At 37.3% G+C, this 23937-nt stretch overlaps 1 protein-coding gene across 2 annotated transcripts in view; it reads right to left on the bottom strand.

Moving 5' to 3' along the window:
* grm8b (glutamate receptor, metabotropic 8b) overlaps nt 1-23937 on the bottom strand; it is a 139677-nt gene that overhangs the window by 73205 nt on the left and 42535 nt on the right. For both annotated transcript variants that reach the window (XM_057329407.1, XM_057329406.1), the window contains exon 3: nt 11082-11298. In XM_057329407.1, coding sequence (XP_057185390.1) covers nt 11082-11298 — 217 coding nt within the window. The remainder of the gene's footprint in view (nt 1-11081; nt 11299-23937) is intronic.

A 23937-nucleotide genomic window follows, 5' to 3' on the forward strand; every position in this document is an offset into this window, starting at 1 on the left:
AGATCCAGCCAAAGCTTGCAATTTCTGGGATCAAAACCACAGGACCACAATCTGGCCATTTTGTCTTACTCAAATAATGGGATTCATTGCAGGGTGGGCAGGAGTATGGAATTCCATTTCTGCCCCATAGGAGTCACCTCAAACCGCTGTTGTTACCAGACTATATCACATTTCAATTCCAATCCCAAAGAGAAAGGCATATTTATTATCATCAAGTGAGTCTGAATGCTATGTCATTTAGTTAATGATCGGGTCAGGCTTTGTATCATTTTTTAATGACAGGTATACCGGCACAAAGCCACGTCTGAAAATCAAGTTGGTGGCAGATATTTGCTTAAATGGAATATATGTGTTATTTTTCCATAGTTCAAATCTTTTTAAAGCTGATGTGTTAATGTGTAATGTGTTTTTGAGTGTTAAAACACATTTTTTATCCTCATTAAATCGCAGAAACAACGAATAATAAATCATTCACAGGCCTCTGAAAAGTGTAAATGTTGTGTCCCTGTTTCAACATTGTTTGGTTTAAAGTGATAATTCACCCAAAAATGAAAATTCTGTCATCATTTGCTCACCCTCTTGAAGAATGTTGTTAACTGGCACCCATTCACTTGCATTGGTTTTGTGTCCATACAATAGAAGTGAATGGGTGCCGGCGCTGTTCGGTTACCAACTTTCTTCAAATTTGTGTTCTGCGGAAGAAAGTCACACAGGTTTGAAATGACAAGAAGGTGAGTAAATGATGACAGAAGTTTCATTTTTGGGTGAACTATCCCTTTAAGTAGCCTGATAGCAACAATAACCAATTGTCTGAGGTTGGGGCAGGGCTACCTATAAAAACCTTCAAGAAACACATCTGAAAACAAGTCATTATCACTGTAATTATGTAATGTGCACAAATGACACATTTCCTGTTTTACACAATTAAAAATGATCGAGATTTGTATCAATATCCATAAACATATACAAAATACACAAACACACAAACACACACACTAAAGTAGCTCGAAACCTCTTGAAATACTGTATTTATAAATACGCTTAAAAAAATGGTAAATGACAAATAAATAAACTCCTTTTTGATGATCATAAAACATCTGTTGTGTCGAAAACTGGTTATGTGCTTTTAAACCGGTGTCCAAAAACAAATACGGATTTAATGCTTTGATCTCCATCAAATGTGAGCACATCTAAACCTGTGAAACTCGCCACAGTCCCTTATCTCGCACTAAAACCTGCATTTGGTTTTGCAATTTACCTCAGCTGTGACATGTTGACCCCATTCTCAGACTGTTCCTTCACTGCTACAGTCTGGCACAACTGACGCCACTCAAGTGGAACAACAGCTCTAGGGATCTACTCTGAGTGTGTGTGACGACAAACTGCTTTTTTGTGTGAGTTAAATGTGAATTTTTGGATCCAGAGGGACAGCCAAGCACTCTCATACTAGTAGCCGATTTGATCAGAAACTGTGCACTGCCATCAACTCATAAATTAAAAAAAAATCACACGTTAGAAAGTTCAGATTCACATATAATGGAAAATATTCAGCTACCCTATGCATACACTTTATTACACTTGATTATGTTTTCTCAAAGGCTCCATGTGGCAAATACAAAACAAGATGAATGACAAAACACTCTTGTATTGACACGCAATCTCATTAGGTCTCCCCCCGAGTTTACTGATCGATACAAATAAATCATTCAAAAGAACATAGCGTGAAACTCTTTTAGTTGAAGCTCCCCAGATATGAGCAGCAATTTTGAGATCTTAAATTTGTCACACTGACGTGTGCTATATGACGGTCGGAATATGTACAATCCAAACTATTGATTCAATCAAATCCAGCAGTCAAGGTCAGGGTGCTTGACAGTTACTTTAGAAAGTTCCAGACCTCGAAATCTTTCCATTTTTAAAGGAACAGTTCACCCAAAAAGGAAAATTCTATCATCATTTACTCACCCTCAAGTTGTTCCAAACCTGTGTAAATTCCGTTGTTCTGCTAAACGCTAGGAAATATATTTGGAAGAATGTTTGTAAGCAAACAGATCTGGGGCACTATTGTCTTCCATAGTAGGGGAAAAACCACTACAGTAGTCAATGGTGGCCCAAAACTGTTTGGTTTTCCATATTCTCCAGGTTCTTCTTTTGTGTTCAACAGATCAAATAAATGAATACAGGTTTGGAACATCTTGAGGGTGAGCAAATGATGACAGAATTTTCTTTTTTGGGTGAACTATCACTTTAACACGCCAAGATGAAACGCCTGCCTCAATTTTAATAGACAACCCTCTTAAAGTGCATGCGAACTAAGGTCAGAGCCGTGGCCTAGTGGACGCATTGAGGCTTGGTGCTCACTTGGAAGATGTAGGTTCGAACCTCTCTCTTTTTTTAACCAATGGCACAGATGGACTGTCCTATACGGCTGGGCGAGGGGGTTCAAATGCAGATTTTCTGGCACTCTTTGCTTCCGAGAAGTTCATTGGTGTTGGCAGATGGCACTGGTTGTCTCATCAATCTGTTTTATGAGAAACAGGCAGAGCAGGTGCAGTTTTAATGAATAAATCTACCCCAAACCTTCAAAAGGTGAAGATAAGGGTTTGAAATGCAAGAATGTAATTAGATCACCAGAAATCATTCGTTCCACCACATCATTCCTAAACTGTGACTATATAGCGTCATCTGAGGTGTTTCTCAGGGCTGAATTTCATCTCGCTTTATGTAAATTTGTCTTAGTCCCCGACGGTTTATGCTAAGCAGTGAGGTCAGCTTCGCATCCCGGGTGAAGATTTCCACCACTAAAGCTGACGTGTAGAGATAGTCGACATTATGTCAGGGTTATGCGTTTTCTCAAAGAGAAGCCGGACTCCCCGCCACTGTGATGGGCTCATTAAGCATCTTTAACATGAGGGAAAAAATGTCTGCTCAGAATCTGGGGGGGGTTTGAAGAACAGACTCCAGTCTCAGTTACCTGTGGTGATGCTGCAGGTGTGAGTAATTGATTACGAGACAGGCATTTCACAACAGCAAACTCAGCAAAGAGAAAGAAAGACATCGAGCCATGTTACTTTGGATCATCATGGGACGGCCCGCAGAGCTTAATGGGAACAGTAGCTCGCAGCCGCAGAATCAGCCGTGCTGTGGGAGATATGCGTTACGAAAGAGAGTGGAACTGAGTTTGTGCCTTAAAATCCTACTTTTTTAGACTTTGCATCTGACTGAAATTTTGGTTCATTTGAGGTGAATTGGGTTGTGCATTGATGACTGAGCGAGCTCTATACTTCAAGATAGATTGCAAAGTTGTTGTGCTGTTGTTGAGAGTGCTTACAGTTTAATGGGTAAGAGAGTGTTGCGCTAGAAGCATCAAGGTCAGGGGTTTGAGATTTATTTTTACATAATAGGTATACCATAAATGTAAACAAATACATGCATCTGTGTCAACCTCTTTTGTTGGTCTTGGCATAGTACTCCTGTATTGCCGTTATGACTTTAGTAAGCCAAAAATAGAAACATGTCCTATTTGGGCAAATCGTATTCAGTGCTATTGAAGATTAGATAAAGATATGAGATGAGTTTTTATTCGCAGAATACAACTGCTGAAAAAATGAAGAGACTGGGTTGGAATTGCAGAAATGCTTTTTAAAGGCAAAAATAGAGTGATCCCTTAATTTTTCTGCAGACGTATCTTGACATCCTCTCTTCCTCTGCTTGCTCAATGAGAAAATAGGTTGTTTTAGTTTACTATAAAATTAAAACTTTGAAAAGGTTTCTGTTTATAGAAATAAAAAATATAGTGGTCAAAAAATGATTGAAAAAGCTTAATCTAAATGAAACTTTGAAATGTTACTGCAAAAAGGCACTAAAATTATAAAAAATAAATTAACCTTATAGTGCAACACTAAAAAAATAATAATAATAAAATAAAATGGCAATTGTCAAATTTGCTAAAAATTTAACTGAAATTACCACAAAAACTAAAATTCTAAAAATAAACTAGTGGACTACTGTAACAATATGTTTAAGTCGGATCCTTTGAATTAATTAATTTAGACCTATTTGAATCATTCATTCACAAATCAAACTGGTTTCTCACTTAAAGGTCCAGTGTATGAAATTTAGCGGCATCTAATTGTGAGATTGACCTATCGGTAAGCCCCTCCCCTCGAACGCAGATGAGCCAATGGCAGTTGAATATGAGTTGCACAGGGACTGGAACTCAGACAACTTTAGGTTTCAGTGCCATAGAGAAACATTGATCCGAAGCTCTCATCGGTTTTATGGTGTTTAATGCTACAAAAATGATAAAACGATGTGCCTGGGGTACTTGTAACACTAATTCCAGGTGTCCTGGGAGCATGAGGAGTGAAATTTATTTAATTCAATTTCCTAAACCCACACAAAAAGAGCAAATTGTTGGTGCAGTAACAATTAACTCGATTCAACCCCAATCCCAATGAAGACAAAAACTTTTATTTTCTGGTTGTCATACTTTCCCTAAGTTATAGTTTTCATCTGCAGATTGTTAATGGCATCTTGTGCTTCAGTATAGTATCTCTCGCTAAAACTTGTTAAGTTAGTGAGTCCATGCTAACGTACAAACCTAAAAGCAAACTGGTCTCACAGCATGTACATTGTAGGTCATAAACGAAGGTCTACATTTCAGTGTCTCTCCATATTAAACTGGTTAAATGTAAATTAATTGAATCTTACCCTGCGGTACATGAACAGTTGATCCGAGATGTTGTCATCTGCGATTGTGACAACTGTAACATGAGGCTTCTACCGCTTGCATCGTGATCTGTAAACCCTCTCTTCCAAATTAAATTTGTTATCCACCATATTTATTTTAAAATCGTTTATATCTCCATGGCATATTTAAGTCGAATTCTCTTCGATGACAGAGTGTGTCCAAAATGTACCAAAAACAACTTCGGACAAGGTTTTCACACTGACAGCTGCCATTGAAAGACATTAGGAACTCAGGTCGCTTGTCCGAGTTAGCAACAGTAACTTAGGGGGGCGGGGCTTACCGATAGGTCAATTTCAACCAACGGCTCACTCCACCCCTCCCTTCGAAGCACTACAATGGCTGACACAAAGCTAAGATGTTGTTACGTTTTTGCTTCTTTGCTGAAGGAGATAACGTCAATGCGGAACACGCTCCGTAGAGCAGTTTGTCCCTTTAGGGCCACTGTAGAAACAACATGGTGAATTCCATGTATGTAGATAGAAATAGCTCATTCTCAGGTGATAAAAACATAACGCTTCATTATATAAGGTCTTCATACACCTCTGAAGACATAGTTATGTATATTATATTGCATTTCTGTCAACGGATCCTCCAAAAAATTACACACTGGACCTTTAAAATAACAGTCATAAGCTAACAAGAGACGAAGACAGTTAGTAAATAACTTCTGTTCCACACAAGAAAAGCCGTCGTCTGACTTAAGAAGATTTAATGCTCGAGTCATCTGAAGGCCTTTTATGATACATTTATGATTCTTTCTTTTGATTCCAGACCCAGTCTCCATTCACTTTTCATTACACAGAATTTTTCTTTGGTGAACTGTTCCTTTTATCCCAAGCCACTGCAAGCAAACCGTCCCTCCTCTCAAGAATGCCTCCTAAAAGACTAGTCACAGAGATTTGAACGTTTTCCAAACAAACGAATGCGAGCAAACAAACACAAACAGAGCGCGAGCGATCGTCTGTTTTCTTACAAACACGCGCTCCGCTGTACAGCTACAGAGGCAGTCTGTTAAATCTACTGTATAACACATAACCAGAAGGAGCTGGTCACACACGGTTTCACATACTTTTCACAATCATGTAACAAGATTCCTCAGACTGATGAGACATTTCAGAGAGACAGATTGTACCGTTTTAAATAACGCATAACTGCGAGCACAACACGAATGGGCGCGTGGTTGTTCCCCAGAGGGAAAAAAACGAACGTTTGTTTTCCACATCCATAAAACTGCTATTTTTTCTGAAGAAGCAAATTGTATATTGCCGTCATTTTTCATGATTATTGTTGCTTACGCGCCATTTACATAAAGATTATATTGCAGCGCTAGTGTGAGGAACCTTCTAAACAGCGTGGTAATAATGTAGCGGGCATTCGGTATGATGAAGAGGGTCACTTTGCCACACTGCAAGGCTTCATTGCATGCCAATCAGGCCGAGAGATGAAAATTAATAGCATCTGGTTACTGCTTGTTTATTCACGAGTATAATTAACTGCCTGTTATTACTGTTCTGGAGACCGCTTCGTTTTTAACCACTGATAAGGGGTGCGTTTCTAAAGGGGGAGAGCGGAGATCGTGTCCGAGGATGATTTGCACGGAATACATTATGCATTTTTCAGCGTGATGTCGAGTTGACTTTTATGTTTGGGTTTTGAGGAGAAAAGAACACATGCGACCATTCTGAATGAGCGCAAATGTATTTGTCTCTGTAACTGGCTGTTTCAAAGGAAACAGAACCTTCAAACTGCGTCTACATAATACATCATTAGTTATTACTGTTGTATTTAATATTATGCTTTGAAATGAAGCACAATGGCTGTTTCACCCCATATGGTTAAACAGTAGGCCATCCACAGTCAAGAGTCAGTGAACAATAGCTGAAATGTAAAAAGATAAAATTATGAACAATAATTGGAGTTGGGACCAGGAGTTCAAAGAAATTGAGTTGAAAAGATTTGGAACGCTACCAAAACTATATTTGTATTTGTGATTTTGCATGCAGCATAATGGAACTACGATGGTTTTATTGGACATCACTCTTAAAACTGTTGTGTTTAAAATAACACGATCTGTCTATTATTGAACACATCTTTGTGTCTAGTTAAGGACACAAAGTTAAACACATTTTGTTTTACTTTGAACTCCACCTTGTCCCTTTCATTTATTTAACAAAAAAGCATTACAAAATTACTCATTTCTGTGATATTTCTGGAAAAACATATTTTGTGTTATTTTTAACACAACTCGTTGTCACTTTAACACAAATTGAACACAAAATGACACACAATATGTTAAAAATGACAAATAATGTGTTAAATAGCATAACACAAACAATGGGTTGAATATTAACACACCCTTTTACATTATTTGTAAATTTTACTTACATTTCCGTTAACGCTAAAATAAAACTCAAGAAGAAAAAAACATCTACGCTGACTCACAGCTGAGCGCTCGCACTCACGGGACCAAACACGTCTGATGATCTCAGAGGAACGATTTTAATCACTCGCATGTGCCTCATCTTGTAATTGTATTGTCATAATTAGAACATAATTAATGTGGCACGTCAACGTCTACATGAGCAACGGGTGCAATAAACTGCAATAATGAATCAATCATGCAGCACGAGTTGACCGCGACACCGTTATGATGCTGGCAGTGAGTCCATTACTCGACCTATTCCTGTAATTACATCCCTCTGCTTTCAAGACCCATTCTTTTCATTTAGCTCTTTTCTTTACAGATAAGCTTCTGTGCAATTGTGGTTTCTTGTGGAAGTGTGCTATCGGTGATGCTATGTATTACTGTGTGGGAAGGAAAATATGGGCCATTAAAACCCATGTGATGTGTAGAGAAGTGAATTATGGGTAAACAACAATGAGCACAGGTCCCCAAAGCAGAGAAGAAGATTAAGTAAGTGTGCGTACAGATTTTTAGTTCCAGATTAAATCCAGATTCTTTGAATTTTTCCACTTATGATTGAAATTCTTTTCATGAGTTGTCCTATCTCTGCTACTTATATTTGCAAGTTTTATATACTTGCAAATATAAAAGTATTTGTTCTGCTGAACACAAAGGAAGAATTGTCAGTAGAATTTAGAAGAATGTGTGTAACCAAACAGATCTCATCCCCCATTGACTCACATAGTATTTATTTTCCCTGCTATGGCAGTCAATGGGGGATGAGATCTGTTTGGTTACTGACATTCTTATAAATATCTTCCTTTGTGTTCAGCAGAACAAAGAAATTTATACAGGTTTGGAAGAACCTGAGGGTGAGTAAACGATGACAGAATTTTCATTTTTGGATGAACTATCCCTTTAACATAATAAACATGTAAAGACAAAATAACAAAAATAAACCAAGTTGAAGCTTGCTATACTTTCTGCTTTCTGTAAACATGCTGAATAGTGTTCAGCATTGCAAAACCTAAGCTCAACTCTCCTTTGATGGGTGTAAGCTAAAAATGCAAGATGGGTTTTTAGATGTGCCTTTCCAACACAGTCCGATTCCCTTTCCATCTCACTGTCAAAGCATGTAATTCAGTCACAGTGACGCTTTGTGTACAGCAACATTGATCAGCAAGCTCGGAAAAGCTTCGTACCACAAATCAGTATGATGGTATGCTTCCTTTCTCAACTTGTATTTTTTCTTCACAGTTTTCCATCAAACATCAGAAGTCTAGACCTAATAAGGACATCACGCACTTTTTCCTTGCCTATTTAAGAGTTTGATGTACTATCACAACACCAAAATCCAACCAGACCATTTACTACACTAAATCTGCAAAAACATATTTCGTAATTATTCTGTTATTGGCGCCACAATTATAAGCACATTAACATATTGGTTATCACGTTTACACAGTGGCGTCCTAAAAGTATACAATTACTAGTATAATGCTTTTATTTTTCATTTTTCTACTTTAATACCTTTTTGTTTGGAATTTGTAATAGTCCTTTTGCTTTAATGACATCATGCACACGTGCTGCTTCGCATGTTTGTGCAAAAACTGTTATCACAGCATGATCCGACAAAAAGAATCTTATGTGCTTCAATCGAAGCAAAAACATCTGAGCTTTTGTTTACAGGAGTTAACAAGGGCAATCTCTAGTGACCTACACTGTAAACAAATGATGCCTTAAAGTGATAGTTCACCCACAAATGAAAATTCATTTGCTCACCCATTTGTCATTTCAAACCCGTGTGACTTTCTTTCTTCCATAGAACACAAAAGAAGATATTTTGAAAAATGTTGGTAACCAGGGCTCTAGACTCATTTTTCCCACTTTCTCAGTTGGTCGCACCAACTTACAATTTGGTCGCACCCATCATAATGTCCTTGCATATGACCTCAGTTGATTAAACGTTCTGTTAATTTGTCACTCTGTCTTTTAAAATAGTTGGATATAGAACGCTTCATATTTGCGCTTTAACACTAGCGAGCCCAATAAATCCAAAATGAATGCAAAGAAACTTTGTATTTGTTATTTTATACAGTTTTATATTCAAGTTAATTATTGACACAAATATAACCTGTCACTCTTCACAATCCTCATTTATTGCCCTCTTTACAAAAAGCTGTAATTTTGCCACTGCCTTCTTTATTTTTACCACATAAAATTAAATGAAATTAGCTACTGTAGCTCAAAACTCAAATGTAACTCTGAACTAAATTATATATTATATATGTACTTTATTACTACACATTGTCATAAATAAACTTTAAATACTAAATCTTACTAACCACTGTTGTTAAATGGTCTAAGCACGCTTGTGTTCTTAGGTGTTTTGAGTGACGGACTTGATGGGTTCAGATAGTGAGTCTCGTGAGTTCAGTGTTTGATGTGTTTGATATACGAGTTGTTTCAACAAAATGAGTCATCACGTCGCGAATCGGACATTAGCGGACATTGACGCGCTGTTTGTTTTTCACAGCTGTTAGGACATCGCAAAAGATAGAAGTTAACACAGAAAACACTTAGGATTAGGATTTTCCCTTTATGTCAGCTGCATGTGCGGAACACTTGTCAGGGAAGAAAAGGCAACATGTTTTTGAGCACATTAACACTCAATTCAGGTAAAATATATTCTCCGAATGCGTCACGTGAAACATTGATTCTGACTTCCAAGCTTGCTTTTGATTAAAGTGTGAGGGAGAGAGACAGTTCAGAAACCAACGTGTTTGACTTCATTAATCGCTGCGGAGAACGATCGGAAAATATGACATCAATGTTCCGTGAGAGCGTTTTAAAAGCATATGGAGCGCTCTTTCCCGCGATGCTTTTATGCTGTTCGGTCTGCGCAACACCGAATGAAGTCAAACACACACTTTAGTTTGGAGACGAGGGAGTGCACGAGCTCTCTGCTCGCTCTTTCCTGCAATTATCACAAGCGCGTCATTCACTACTCGTAAATCACATTAAATGTTCAAATAAGTCTTTGGCGGGGCAAAATTTCGTTTTACGCACTCGCACCAATGCGACCCTGTGAAATTTTTCCTCGCACATTATAAAAAAACAATCACATTTGCGAGCATATTGGTCGCAGTCTAGAGCCCTGGTAACCGAATAGCGACGGCACCCTTTGACTTGCACTGGTTTTGTGTCCGTACAATAGAAGTGAATGGGTGCCGCTGCTGTTCGGTTACCAACATTCTTCAAAATATCTTCACACAGGTTTGAAATGTTGACGGAATTTTCATTTTTGGGTGAACTATCACTTTTTTTTTTAAGTACAATCAAATTTGCTGTACAAGTCAACTCACTATTTAAAATTTTGACCAATGGTGAGTTGTTGTAACTTAAAGTTGAAATTGCTCAACTTGCGATGAGTTAAAAAGGTAAAACATACAAAAAAAAGACTTGTAAAGCATCTTTAGCATTTCATGTTGCATGTTCTCTTCAGTTCATGCAGCATCCTTAATGTTAAAATTCACATCCTTTTCAATGCAGTATCAGTCTTTTGGACCACACTATACAGTACATAAAGACCTTTTCAGTATTCTCCAATATGGTTCTCCCTCATAAACAACCGTGTGAACTATACAGGTCGCCAAAAGAATAGCCAATTATACCAGATGTTATTATAAGTAGACGTCTTAAAAAACTGTAGCAAAAACAGTGTATAATATTAAAAGTCAGAGAAAAGGTCAAAAATGGTCACATAAAGCTAAATTATAACATATATGTGAAAACATGCACAGGAAAATTAAAATGCTACCATTAAAATCACACCTGTGGGCAAAAAAGTTTATCTGCTGCCATGAGCACTGAATTCTCAGTTTTGGTATAGGAACTGTATTGTATGGTTTAAATTGTGCTCACCGATTTCTCTGGAGATCTGGACAAAAGCCTCCACGCCGCTTTCTCCATAATTCCCCTCAGATGCCAACGTGGAGACGTAGTTCCAGCCCATGGCGGTCACGATGTCCAGCATAGCTTGAGCTTGGTAGGAATCGGGCGGCACAACCCGAGAGAAGAAGTCGTACCGGGTATTATCGCTCAGCTCGGGCGCTGTGGATGCATAGCTGATCTGAGGGATCTGTTACGGGAGGAGAAAGAACAAACTGTACTGTAAGGTAGCTTCTTGACAATCTGAAGCCAAAATATAAGAAAGGAATAGTTCACACGAAAAATTACAAATCATCTTTTTAGGTTTAGGAATATATTCACTATCCCAAAAAGTAGAGTTTATTTTTGTCTGGCTAAAAGTTTCAGCCTTCCTCCAAAAGCAAAGTTAATCATGAAACACCGCCTGACGCTACACGGATGGTGCAGGACCAATTAAAGCAAGCAAGCAAGACCTCTGGGTGGACTTATAACATATGCAACCCGCAAAATAAGTTTTGCCCAAAGCTATCGATGCAAAACACAGCCAACCCGTGTGGAGACGCTAAACGTGAAACAAGACCAAGTAACAAAGACAAATCAGGAGTTGTGGTACAAAGAAGGGAGGTGAAGCCTGCCAGAAGGCAGGTTGGGTAATGGCTTGTGGTGGCGATTGATGGTCTGAATTGATTTCTCCTGAGCCAAAAGGCCAGGCTGTCAGGTGGAGTCCCAGAGGCTGAGCTCATCTACATTCATCAAAACAGCACGGCAGCAGAGAACCAGGCCCAAATACAAATGCCACTTGCTGGCTGGCAAATCAGGTACTGACACTTTTGGGCCCGCAACAACCGATCGGAGGCTTGTAAATACAAATGTCAGGGATGTGTTGACATAGTACGTGTCTGTGAAACAGATGTGTGAGAGTTATGTGTGAGTGGGTAAGGGGGTTCTGTGTGATTTTTGGGAAGTGTTATATTAAAGATGTAGCACATTAAAACTTAAATGCATGACTATTTCCATCTCGATGCAGCACCGACACGCCTAGAAAAATGTGCACACCGCACGGCAGTCGCGCCCGTGTCGCTCCCTATTTGTGCGTGCCTGCCACGTTACTACATTTAAAAAAATGAGTACAGGAAAAAAATATTGAATGTTTTGGAAAACTTTTATCCAGTCTCATAATTTGACTATTCCTTGAGCCCTGTTACTTTTGTATGGAATGTATAAGGATACCAAAATCAGATGGAAAGCAGATACAAAAATACAAAGCACGGTTTACATTATTCACAGAGAATACATCACCAGTAATGATAAAACAGAAGTTCATTCACCTAGGGAAAATAAAATAAAAGATTTAAAAAATAATGCATTTGTTCACTTTTATAAGTCAAAACTATTTTCTGTGGTAACTGACTACTTCACAGATCTTTTAAAAGAACTTCACAACATTCCTTTCAAGTCGAAATTAAGGCATCCAAAGGATTACCTTTATGGGTCAACCACATCAATTACAAATTATTAAAATAATTTAAAGTAAATTTTAGAGGTCATTTTTGCATGGATTGTAACCATATGACATGTAAAGACATGGTTTCACATACGCAGACCTAAAGCCACGAGTGTCATTTCCACGTGAATATCATGCCTGTTTGACACTTGCATGTTTTGTCTGGTCATCTGATAGTGTCTTCAATGGCTCATGGCCTCACTTTAAAAACGAGACTTTGGTCAACTGTTTAAACTCTACTCTCAAGGCCAGGTCGGTAACATTTCATTCATCTCTATGTATCAAGAGTTTGGGTGGTTTCAAATGCCTCTTTTCACACTTAGCCTTCAGTGTTTGAGTTTAAGATTTCCTTGAAACGATGCCTGTGGAACTCAATTTCACGCTTGTTTTTTGAGTTTAATACAATATTACAGACCCACAAAAGAGATGCAGAAGAGACTAAACATGTCTGTAAACCGGCCACAAGGGAAATCAAATCTGATGTTTTTCATAAAATAATATAATATCGCTGATGGGGAGAAGCAAATAACCTTCATCAGCACTGCAGTAAACAATTTCTTCATGCAACACTATTAAAAAAATGAATACTAGTTTGCAATTTCATGTAAATGACACTGACTTAGAAACCCATAAATGTGGATAACTTTCAATACATGAAAGCATGATGTGTGATTAGGCAATACAAAGGCAAAAAGGGTCTTTTTAACAAAATTGGGCCTGATACTCCAAATAAATAAATAGGGGGCAAAAACGTTTCAGTGTAATTATGAGATCAAATCACTTATATTGAAAGTCTAACATTCGGATGAAAAACTGAAATAAAAAGTACTAGTGTGTTAATTAACATTACGATAATAATAGATATTTAATTCAAATGTATTAAGGTCACTTGAAGTGAACATGAGTTTGCAGCAATAAATCAAACACAATTTCATGGCTGCTGCTTTCAAATGGATAAAACAAGGTATGAACATTAAAAAGATCGGCTTAATCCTGTATACTTTACAGATATGAGAGAACTGAAATGTACATAATCAAAAAAAGTTCAAATTAAATATATCTTTCTTTAAAACCATACAGTGCTAAAAAAATAATCATTTTCATTGTTCTGAAAGTTTTTGAAGTAAAACACAAACAGAGCCAGTGAAATTCTCTGATATCTGTGCATTGGTCAACAAAGAAGGATCTTGGTTGGATGATGTTTATAAAAGAGAATGTTAACTTAGATCAAATACCGTATGTAGAACTAGACGTTCATATACAGCTCCGAAAAAAATAGACAATTTTTAAATTATTTTTAGTTTTTCAGAATTTACTATTTATAGGTATGTGTTTAGATAAATGATCATTTTTGTTTCATTCTGAACACCTAACAATATTTCCCTTAAATTTCAAATAAAAATAATGTTTCTATTTCCATTTATTTACAGAAAACTGTAAACAGGTCAAAAGAACAGAAAAGATGCTCTGTATTATTTCAGACCTCAAACACCGCAAAGAAAACCAATTCATATTCACTTTTAAGCAATACGATAGTAATATTTCTACATGTATTTACAATTTTATTTATTATGTGATATCCTGGATTTTTATTACAGTTTTCATGTGTCTTGTCACACTGTCAGTCTTTCACATTGCTGTTGGATGACTTTGTCACTTCTGAGGTATGACCTTGCTGAAATTCAACAGACACAATGGCCACACTGCTGATAAAATGAAAATCATATGTTCTCTTGATTATTTTTATTTGGCTGTACGTAGGTGCAATGGTGCCTTACATTTTATGACCACTACAGGTTCTGAACAAACAAGACACATTGGTTTATTAATTAAAACAGAGAGAACTAAATCATGCAGTTCATATCTGTCTAATCTATTTAAAGGTTCAATTTTTATCATCAACATTAAGTCCCTGTGTCACTGTGCTGATGAGCTGATAACACTAATGTGAATAACTAAAATAAATGTGCATTTTAGTAACTGGACCATCAAAATCAGTCTGATATATTTGATGATTAAAATACGACCCACGGGAGTCCTATTCTAAAATATCAGGCTTATTTTCTACTTCGTTTTTGGAAAAGCGTCAAAAGTTAAAGAACACAAAGAGAGTTTAAAGCAATTGCGACACATGATTGTGGCATTTCAAACGGCACAATTTGACTGTCTGTAATTTTGCTATTTCATGGCTGCGTTATTCTGAAAGCATCTGCGGTCATCAGACGTCTCATGAGTCCTGTCTGAAAGGTGAAGAATGACGGTGAGAGAAAGTCTTGCAGTTTTGAGATTTCATGACTGCACATGACTTCTACATACAGATGTTACACGACTGGCCTTACAACAGGCTATACAACAGTACCAGAGATTTGGCATTGGCGATAAACCAACTCAAAGTTGATTTGAATCCCAGCTTGAGGTCCGATCCCTCTATTTCCTGTCAAAATCTCTAATGTCATGTAAAAAAAAGGTACGAAAGCCCCAAAATATAACTAATGAATGCTGAATATGAAGTAGGAAAGTCCCACACTTAATTTCACGGTTTTGATACGTAAGTTTGTTTACTACATTTGCATTGGCTAGACCACCCTGAAAAATATTAGTTTAAGTCATATTTAAAGGGGTCATATGACACGGCTAAAACGAACATTATTGTTTGTTTTAGATGTAATGCAATGTGTATACACGATTTAAGGTTCAAAATGCTGTATTTTCCACATACCGTGCATGTTTGTATCTCCTCTTTGCCCCGCCTCTCTGAAACACGCAGATTTTTTAAAAAGCTCATGGCTCTGAAAAGCGAGGTGTGCTATGATTGGCCAGTTAACCAGTGTGTAGTGATTGGTCGAATACTGCAAGCGTGTGACGGAAATGTAACGCCTCTTACCATATTTGGAACATCAGGTTCCAAAGCAATTGTACTGACAGGTACGCCCACCTTACTTGCGTGTACATTGTCAACTCAAACCACGAACTGATGTAGATTTGTGGGGGTGTGGTTACACGAGGCGTTTCAGGCAGGTCTGGGTGAGCATTCGCTTTTCGATAGAATCCATCTTTTGTTCCGGCACTTTAATTTTTGCAATTTTACGTGTCTAATACATGCATGGGCAACTTATAACACACCAAAGACACAGAAAAACACGTGTTTGAGCCATTTGACCCCTTTAAGCAAAACAAGAAACAATTAAAACAAAAAACCTAAAAATGTACCTAGAAAGTTTTGGTGATGTTTGTCTTTTCTCATTCAAATAGATTAGAGCTGTCCCATACCCATTCATTGCACGTTAGCAAGATGGCCACCAAAAAAAAAAAACCTTACCACAGCTAAACTTCTGTTTCAAAGTAACCCCAACCGCCCTGAGCAGAGCCGGCCCAAGGCCATTGGGGCTATGGGGGCCCCCAAGACTCTTAAAAAAATAAAAATAAACGATGTCATTTCATGTACTCTTGGGCCGTTTCTTGACATCGTTTTTTTTTTTTGACATAATATTTCAATGGATATAGGTAATGATACAAAATGCTTTATTCAATGATGAAAAAAGAACGCAATATTATGTTAACGGGCTGCTGCAGCAGGATGCATGCACAGCTAGAGTATGACTGATTGACGTAATTGAAGTTGATTGAAGAATTTCAACTCAATAATGTAACAAAAAAGGACATATCCTTCTGGTGCAGAGAAAAGAAAAAGGGAGAAAACCAAGGAAGAGAAAAAACAGCAAGATAAAGGTAAGTTGAGAAAGTGAATATAAACTAAATAGGCTTAGCCTAGTTAGCCTAGTAAACTATATTGCAAGTTAAAGTTAGCTGGCTAGTTAATTAAGCAAGCAAGAAAGTATGTTTAATTAAACATCCACAAATATCTGTGCAATCTTAATATATTATAATACACAACATATTACTTAGCTGGTTTTAAAAATAACTTTCCTGGATTATATTTCTGTAAAAAAATACGCTTCTGTTTCATAAACTTGGTAGTGATAATAAAAAATAAGCTTCTGTTTTATAACTTTGGTACTGATAAGTTTAACATTACTTACATTAGCCTACCTTTGGGGTCTTTGCTATTATATTCCAGTATCATTATGCCTCAATGTTTTAGGTTGCCCACAGCGGTGCTGTGTTATATAGTTTGACTTTAAAATAACTGCTGTTTGTTGTTGTTGTTGAAATACCATTTTTTATGTTAATATAACATTCTGTTCATTCAACAATGGAGATTTTCCGAACTCAAACTGATTAAAAACTATTTGAGATCTTCCATGGCTCTAGAAAGACTCAGTGGACTTGCACTAATTAGTATTAATAACAAAATTGCCCGTCAGATATCTTATAGTGATATCATAAACGACTTTGCCTCCAGAAAAGCCAGGAAACACAAATTCTATGGAGGAAAGCGGAATATTGAGGTGGTATGTAAAGTTGAGTTAGTTTGTCTAAAATAAAGTGTTTATTTTAGAAACCTATTTTCATTTTTTTCATTACAATTGTATCTATTTTTCATATAAGAAGATCCTGTTTGCATTTGATTTTATTTGTAGTTGATTGCTTTATATTTTATTCTTGAACCACCTTGTTACAGATCAATCTGATCTGTTCATTTTGTTATTATTTTATTATTTAGTTTAATATTGTCCATTTTGTCCATTTAAATTTATTTTTATATAAAAAGATACTGATTATCTTAAGTAATTTTATTTGTAGTTGATTGTATTGCACTTGTTGCACGTTGCTAATTTTTCTAATCAAAAGTAATTAAACTGGTTAACATGTTTACAGTAAATCCATTGTCCATTTAGTTAATTTTCAGTACACTACTTTAAGTATGCCAATTGGTACTGCAAGACTTTGAATGTGCAAATTAACACCTGACCACTCCTGTGGGTTTGCTACCGTTACAATTAAAATCCGTAGAAGGGTAAAAACATTGGTATGACGCAAGGAACACAGCTACAACAAACAAAATTGATAATGGGTGTTTTAGATTTATAGTGTGCGAATAATCAAGGATTGACAATAATTAGTCATATTGGTGGCACAGAGGGGCCCCCAAATAAAATTCTGCTTAGGGCCCCCTGAAGGCTTAGGCCGGCCCTGGCCCTGAGATCCATGAAATTAACATCATGGAATTTTAAAAACTCTGAATACTAAAGCTTTTTGTTTACCGGTTGTTATCGTCTTTATCTCAGCGAAACAAAGCACACAGTTATGTGTATTTGCCTCCATAATGGAGCTGTCAAATCCGGAGACTCACTGGACGCTGATAGATTACATTTAGACAATACTAATTAACCCCTCGCATGACCTTCATTTAAAACACTCGCTCGAAAGAGAAGTGGACGCAAATTGCTGCAGAGTGAAAGATGTCTGCGCTTAATCATTCTCTCGTTCGCTTTCACTGCTTGCCCTTTTTCTGACACATACAAATGCGCACACTCCACAATTACAATTTGCCGATGCTCAAAGGAAGTTTCGATTAATGTTGCAAAAGCTAGGACAATACAGTGGCACTTGTGGCAATCTATGACAAAACTTCCTGTTAGGTCTGCGGGAGGTAGTTCATCCCTAACCGGATATAATTAATTACATCAGATCTGCCTGTTAAGCTTTCTGTAAATATGCATCAGGTTTAAGTTCTTAATACCGTGCAGACGCATGCAGGTTTAGTCTACCGGGGTGATATTTATTCAGCGATCACGTTGTTGTCTCAGGTTGGCGTCATGTGCAGCTATAGATGTTTGATCTGGGGGATCTCGGGCATGGTGTGAAAATGTCAGAGTTATTTGTTTGACAGACAGATGCATGTCAACCTAAGTGAGAAAGACAAAATTGCCCGGTTACAAGAGATCTGCAGTCTTCTATGTTAGACTAATGGGTCACAAGATGTCATTCAAAACCCTCAGTTGCGGGTTAGATAAGTGGTCTTGGGGTTGTTGCGTGTGCTCCCCTGGCATTCAAGTATTGGGAAGTTAGTACTTATTAGTTTAGTGTCGATTACTTTTAGTTTGGTAATTTCGTCTGGAATAAAATAGATAGGCATAATTCTCCCTTGCACTTCCCAACAAAGACATGATGCTGTTTGGAAGTGCAACAGAATCGAGAGCAAATAACATGCAGTAGTTGCGTAATGGATGCTTTTTGTATTTCATAATTTGTGAGCTGCCACAAAGAATTATGGGAAATGAAGTTTAGTCGCTTAAGCTCATGAACTAGCTAAATTAGCAGTCGTTTCTGGAAAGCTGTCAAGCTATTCTTCATCAACATATCATAAACGCTGCATAAATTAAATTGTAGAGTTAATGTTTAAAATTCGAAATGATTTATTATTTAATATTTAACTTTAATAAAAATAAACCATGGAATTACTACAAATAAAAAAAAACATGGTTATTATAGACGGTTTCAGTGGCAACAACATAAACAAACGCTATGTGGCCAAACTTAACATCCAGTAGACCTCCGCAAAAAACAATAACTGTTTTAATAAAATCTGAATATTTATTAATATTAATTAAATCTAAAATAAATTGTTATATTATAACCAAACACAGACCGGAAGTTAACTTCGGGCCAGGCACATGGGTCTGATGAAACCGTAAATAGCTGCTATGTGCACTGTAAACCCTAAATTTGTTGCACAAAATTAGGTAATCGTGACTAAACGTCACTTGTAATGTTGTTTAAGACCAAGCATTGTTTAAAAACATCTAGTTTAACTAAAATAAAATCCATAAAACATCATTTTTAGTTCATAATACTAGTAGAAAATGCCATGAGGAATACCCATAAGCCCTTGCTTGTGAATATTTTGGAAAGTCACCATTCAGGTGATTAGTATTTGCTTCGGTACATGGACCCTATTTAGCATATTATCAATAATCAATACACCAAAAACATGGTTACACTTTTACTACAAAACATCTGAATCACTGTTTTGTCAAACCATGTCAGTCAAACCAATACCAACTAGCTTCCGTCAAGGATAAAGTTTTCCAAATATAAGTAATTATAATAATCATTTGATAATCAGGCGGTGCAATATTGAAAAAACTACAAAAGTGAAAATGAAAACTTAAAACTCCCATCCAAGAGACTTCACTTTCTGTCTCTTATGTGCTTGTAAATAAACCAAAAAGAGAAACCACTTGACTGGGAAAACATTGCTCACTTTCATACAGGCCAGACCCGGAGTTGTGTTCTACCGCTTACGTGCACGAACAAAGAGACATGACTCAATTATCATGGTTCAGTTTCTTTACACGAAGCCTATTAGTTGATATCGTGACACCTTATCTGAGGCCTCATTCTAAAGCAGACTAAAGCATGGATTTAGATAAGCCTCCACTGAGAGACGCTGTCGATATCGCATGAATGAGGTAGATTGTCTCACATGCGTAATCATGCCCCGGCCTTTTATTCTAAAATTACACTCTCGCCATAGCCGAATCCACAAGACACTCTTTTTGAAGATGTCTCAGGAGTTTGCGATGCAATTCACACTCCGGTTCAGGCGACTTGCTTCTGCGGCTCTCAGACACGCAGCGTGCGAGAGCTGCCATTTGTGTGCCATTTTCAGCCTCACACCTCAGCCTGTCAGACAGCCCGCTCTCAAGAGACTTCTAGCTTAGCATAAGCGTAGAATCATGCATCTCGTACCGCCTGCGTCTCGCACCCCAAGCAAATAAATGCGAGCTTGCATGCTGCTACTGTATACTCATACCTGCATCTTTCAAAGAACCGGCCAGGTTCAGATGATGAGTAACTTGAGGCGAGGTTGAAGTAGCGCTTGCATTTTTGAAACTTTGGTGAAACCGGAAAAGTAGCGGACCGTTGAGTGCCTTGAGATGGGACAAATATATCCAACTGCGTTCTGCTTGAAGAGATCTCTTAGCTTGTCGAGCTGATAAACGCTGTTTTCCTAGGCAGAACACATCTGAGGTAAATGGAACTGAAATGCGAGGATGAGATGAACCAGAGAGATGCCGAAAGGCCATGAAAGTTCCAAAAAGGGCTGTGAAAGTTAAAACATTATCACACGCGATTAAAGGTTTAATGGTATTTTAATAGTGTTAAGATGTTTTAAAGCATACAATTGACATTATTTCATTTGGTTCTGGAGATGACTGGAACAGATTCAATTCCATTGACGTTTTAATCGATTGACAACTCTTGTTATAACAAACGGCGGGAAAATCGTTCTCACTCCTTTTTTTACCGCAGATTCTCAAGTTCTCTTTGATTTACAGACCTATAAATATTCAGCAAAGCCTTCAGAATCAGTTACCTCATATCTCAGTCCTCTAGACCAAACAGGTATATCAAAAACAACAATCATTATGAATATCTGCAGAACAACAACAAAACCGTAACTGTATCACTTGACATAGAAAAAAGCATTTGATGATGTGGACTGGCAGTGTCTTATTGCAATATTGGAAAATAACAGTTTTGTGGAGTCACTTATTAAATGGATCAATGCAAAGTATTGTACAATCCCCCACGGCACATGTTATTAAAAATACGAATGTCCACTATCCACTGTATTTTTACCCTCTATATTGAAGCACTAGTTGATGTCTAAGAAAATAACATTATTACTAACCAAACAACATAGAACACAAAATCTTACTCTGTGCTGACAATATTCTCTTCTAATCCATCAAGGTTTTTCCTGAATTATCTGACTGCTCTGTTAACTCCATAAAATGAAAATATTCAGTTAACTTGGCAAACACAAAAACTTTTGCACGCAATTAAATTACTTCAAACTTTATAAACTTCAAACACAAAGGGAACTTTTTAAACAGATTTGTTCCAGTCATTCTTCTTTGTCACCTTAAACAGACTAATAAGCTCTTTGCACTACCTTACATCTGCACTGTTGTATATTTCACTGGTTTGTGTCACGGATGTGGCAAGAAAGAACCCAAGCGCAGGCAGCGGGAGTACGGGGATAACAAACAGACTTTTAATGACAACCAAAAACACAAAACAAAGACCCGCGATGGGGTAAAACTCATGAACAAGCAAAACAGCAGCCTCTTCTCAGACGGGTGAGGCGCTGAGTGAGGCAGCAGTTGAAGATCGTCTTCAACTCTGCCTCGTTGAACTCATGCGCCTCTGCCACCGCCGAGAATGCCCCGGCGAACTCCCGGTTCCCGTAGTCCCCCTGGCGGGACCCTAGCAGCAAGCGGGCTAGGGCGGACCGTGAGGACGATGCCGTGCCATCCATCTTGCTGCCCGCTGGGTTCTGTACGGGCTCGGTCATTCTGTCACGGATGTGGCAAGAAAGAACCCAAGCGCAGGCAGCGGGAGTACGGGGATAACAAACAGACTTTTAATGACAACCAAAAAACAAAAACAAAGACCCGCGATGGGGTAAAACTCATGAACAAGCAAAACAGAGTACAAAAAGTACAGAACGAAGACTAACTAAACAATAGACTGAATAAACACTAGACAAACTAAACTAAACTAAACACTTACTGACACAACGAAACAGGAACAGGAACAGGCAATACTGAAATACACTGTACGAGTAACAAGACGGACTGAATACAATGACCGAGCACAGGACAATGAAACATGAGGGTATTATATAGGGCAAGACAAACGAGGGATAACGACACAGGGCAGGTGAGAAACATTAGACACGGCAGGGAAGCAATACATGAAACGAGAGGGGCGGGGCCAATGACAAGACACGAGAAAGCACATGAGATGTCAAAACGTAAACAACTCATGGCTTTCTCACATGAAACCTAAGGGCTCCGTCCCGATCCTGCCACACGACTAGAAATACAGAACCAAGAAGGCAGGACCGTGACAGGTTTGCACTCTATCTACCATTACCTATCTCTTTCTTTTTTTTAAATATCCCTGCTTGTAATAGTTGTATTTTACATATATATACTAATCTGTATTTATCTGTTTTTTTAATATATTTTTTTATTCTGTGTAGTGTTATTTGTATGCATCATGGGTCTGAGAGTAACGCAATTTCAATCCTCTATATGTATGTACTGTACATGTGGCAGAATTGACAATAAAGCAGACTTTGACTTTGATATTAAATTAATAATTGAAAGACACCATAACACTGAATCCCAAACCATGTTAACATTGCTACCCAGGCCCGGTACTAGGCTGCTTTGACTGGGGGGGCAATTACATATTCTGATTGGGCAGATACATAATCAAAGCTCATTGCATGCATAATTTTTAAAAATATTCTGTGATTAAACTGACATGTCATTATTTTATAGAGAATACAAGTACAAGCATTTAGTAAGTATTTAATAATAATAAGTATTTAATTTTTAATCATTTGAATTGTCAGCTGGATATGTTTGGATGGGCCCATCACATTAGTTGGAATTTTTTTATTTTTCATTTATCCCTTATTTTCCCAGCAAAGTCCCAATGAGATCAAAAGAAATCTCTTCTTCCAGAGAGTCCTGGCTAAGATGACCATACAAAATTTCACAACAAAATCACAACAATAATACATCCCATACACAGAACAAAATTAAATGCATAGCCGATTAAATAATAAAAAACAACAAGGAGGTAATACTAATAGAATTAATAGATAAATACCATCCAACTTTTTAAATAAGGATGCATGCTTAAAGATAATATCACCATAATCCAGAATGGGTAATAACATACTCTGTATAATTTGCTTTCTAACTCCAGAGAGACATTTTTTTGTTGAAAGAGAAAACCTACATCTATATGAGCGTCAAAAGTCAGCTTCTCATCAAGCCATAATCCTAGATATTTATAGGCTGGTACTCTTTTGATATGCAAACCATCAGAGGTAGAAAGAGAAGGCGCACATGACGTAGAGCAACTACGAGATATACTTAGTTTTGTTTACATTAAAAACTAATTTCAATTTTGATAAATTATGCTGTAAAATATTAAAAGAATCAAGGAATAAACATATCTTCTATTTATCCATCTTATTTAATCTTAACTTTATACCACTTTTATAACAAAATATCATTTAATCACAAGTTGAACTTTCCCCTCTCCCTTATCGGATACACTGCCAGTTAAAATGTCTGTTCTACCCAGAATGAATCTGTTTACAATGACCATACACTATAAAAAACCTGCACAGATTCTAGATCTTACAAGAATATCAAAAATCCATGAATAGCATCACAGACCAAAAGACACAAGAAACAAGGAAAACTAACTTACAGTAAGTACCATTACGACTGTAGTACTTAAAAGTACTATTAGGAGTATAAATAAAAATACCAATAGCTGACGTTTTCTGAAAATCCTAATATTACTGTATTGATACTGTATTGACACTTGATAATCCTAAAAACC

This window comes from Triplophysa rosa, linkage group LG3, assembly GCF_024868665.1.
Source record: "Triplophysa rosa linkage group LG3, Trosa_1v2, whole genome shotgun sequence".
Lineage (NCBI taxonomy): Eukaryota > Metazoa > Chordata > Actinopteri > Cypriniformes > Nemacheilidae > Triplophysa > Triplophysa rosa.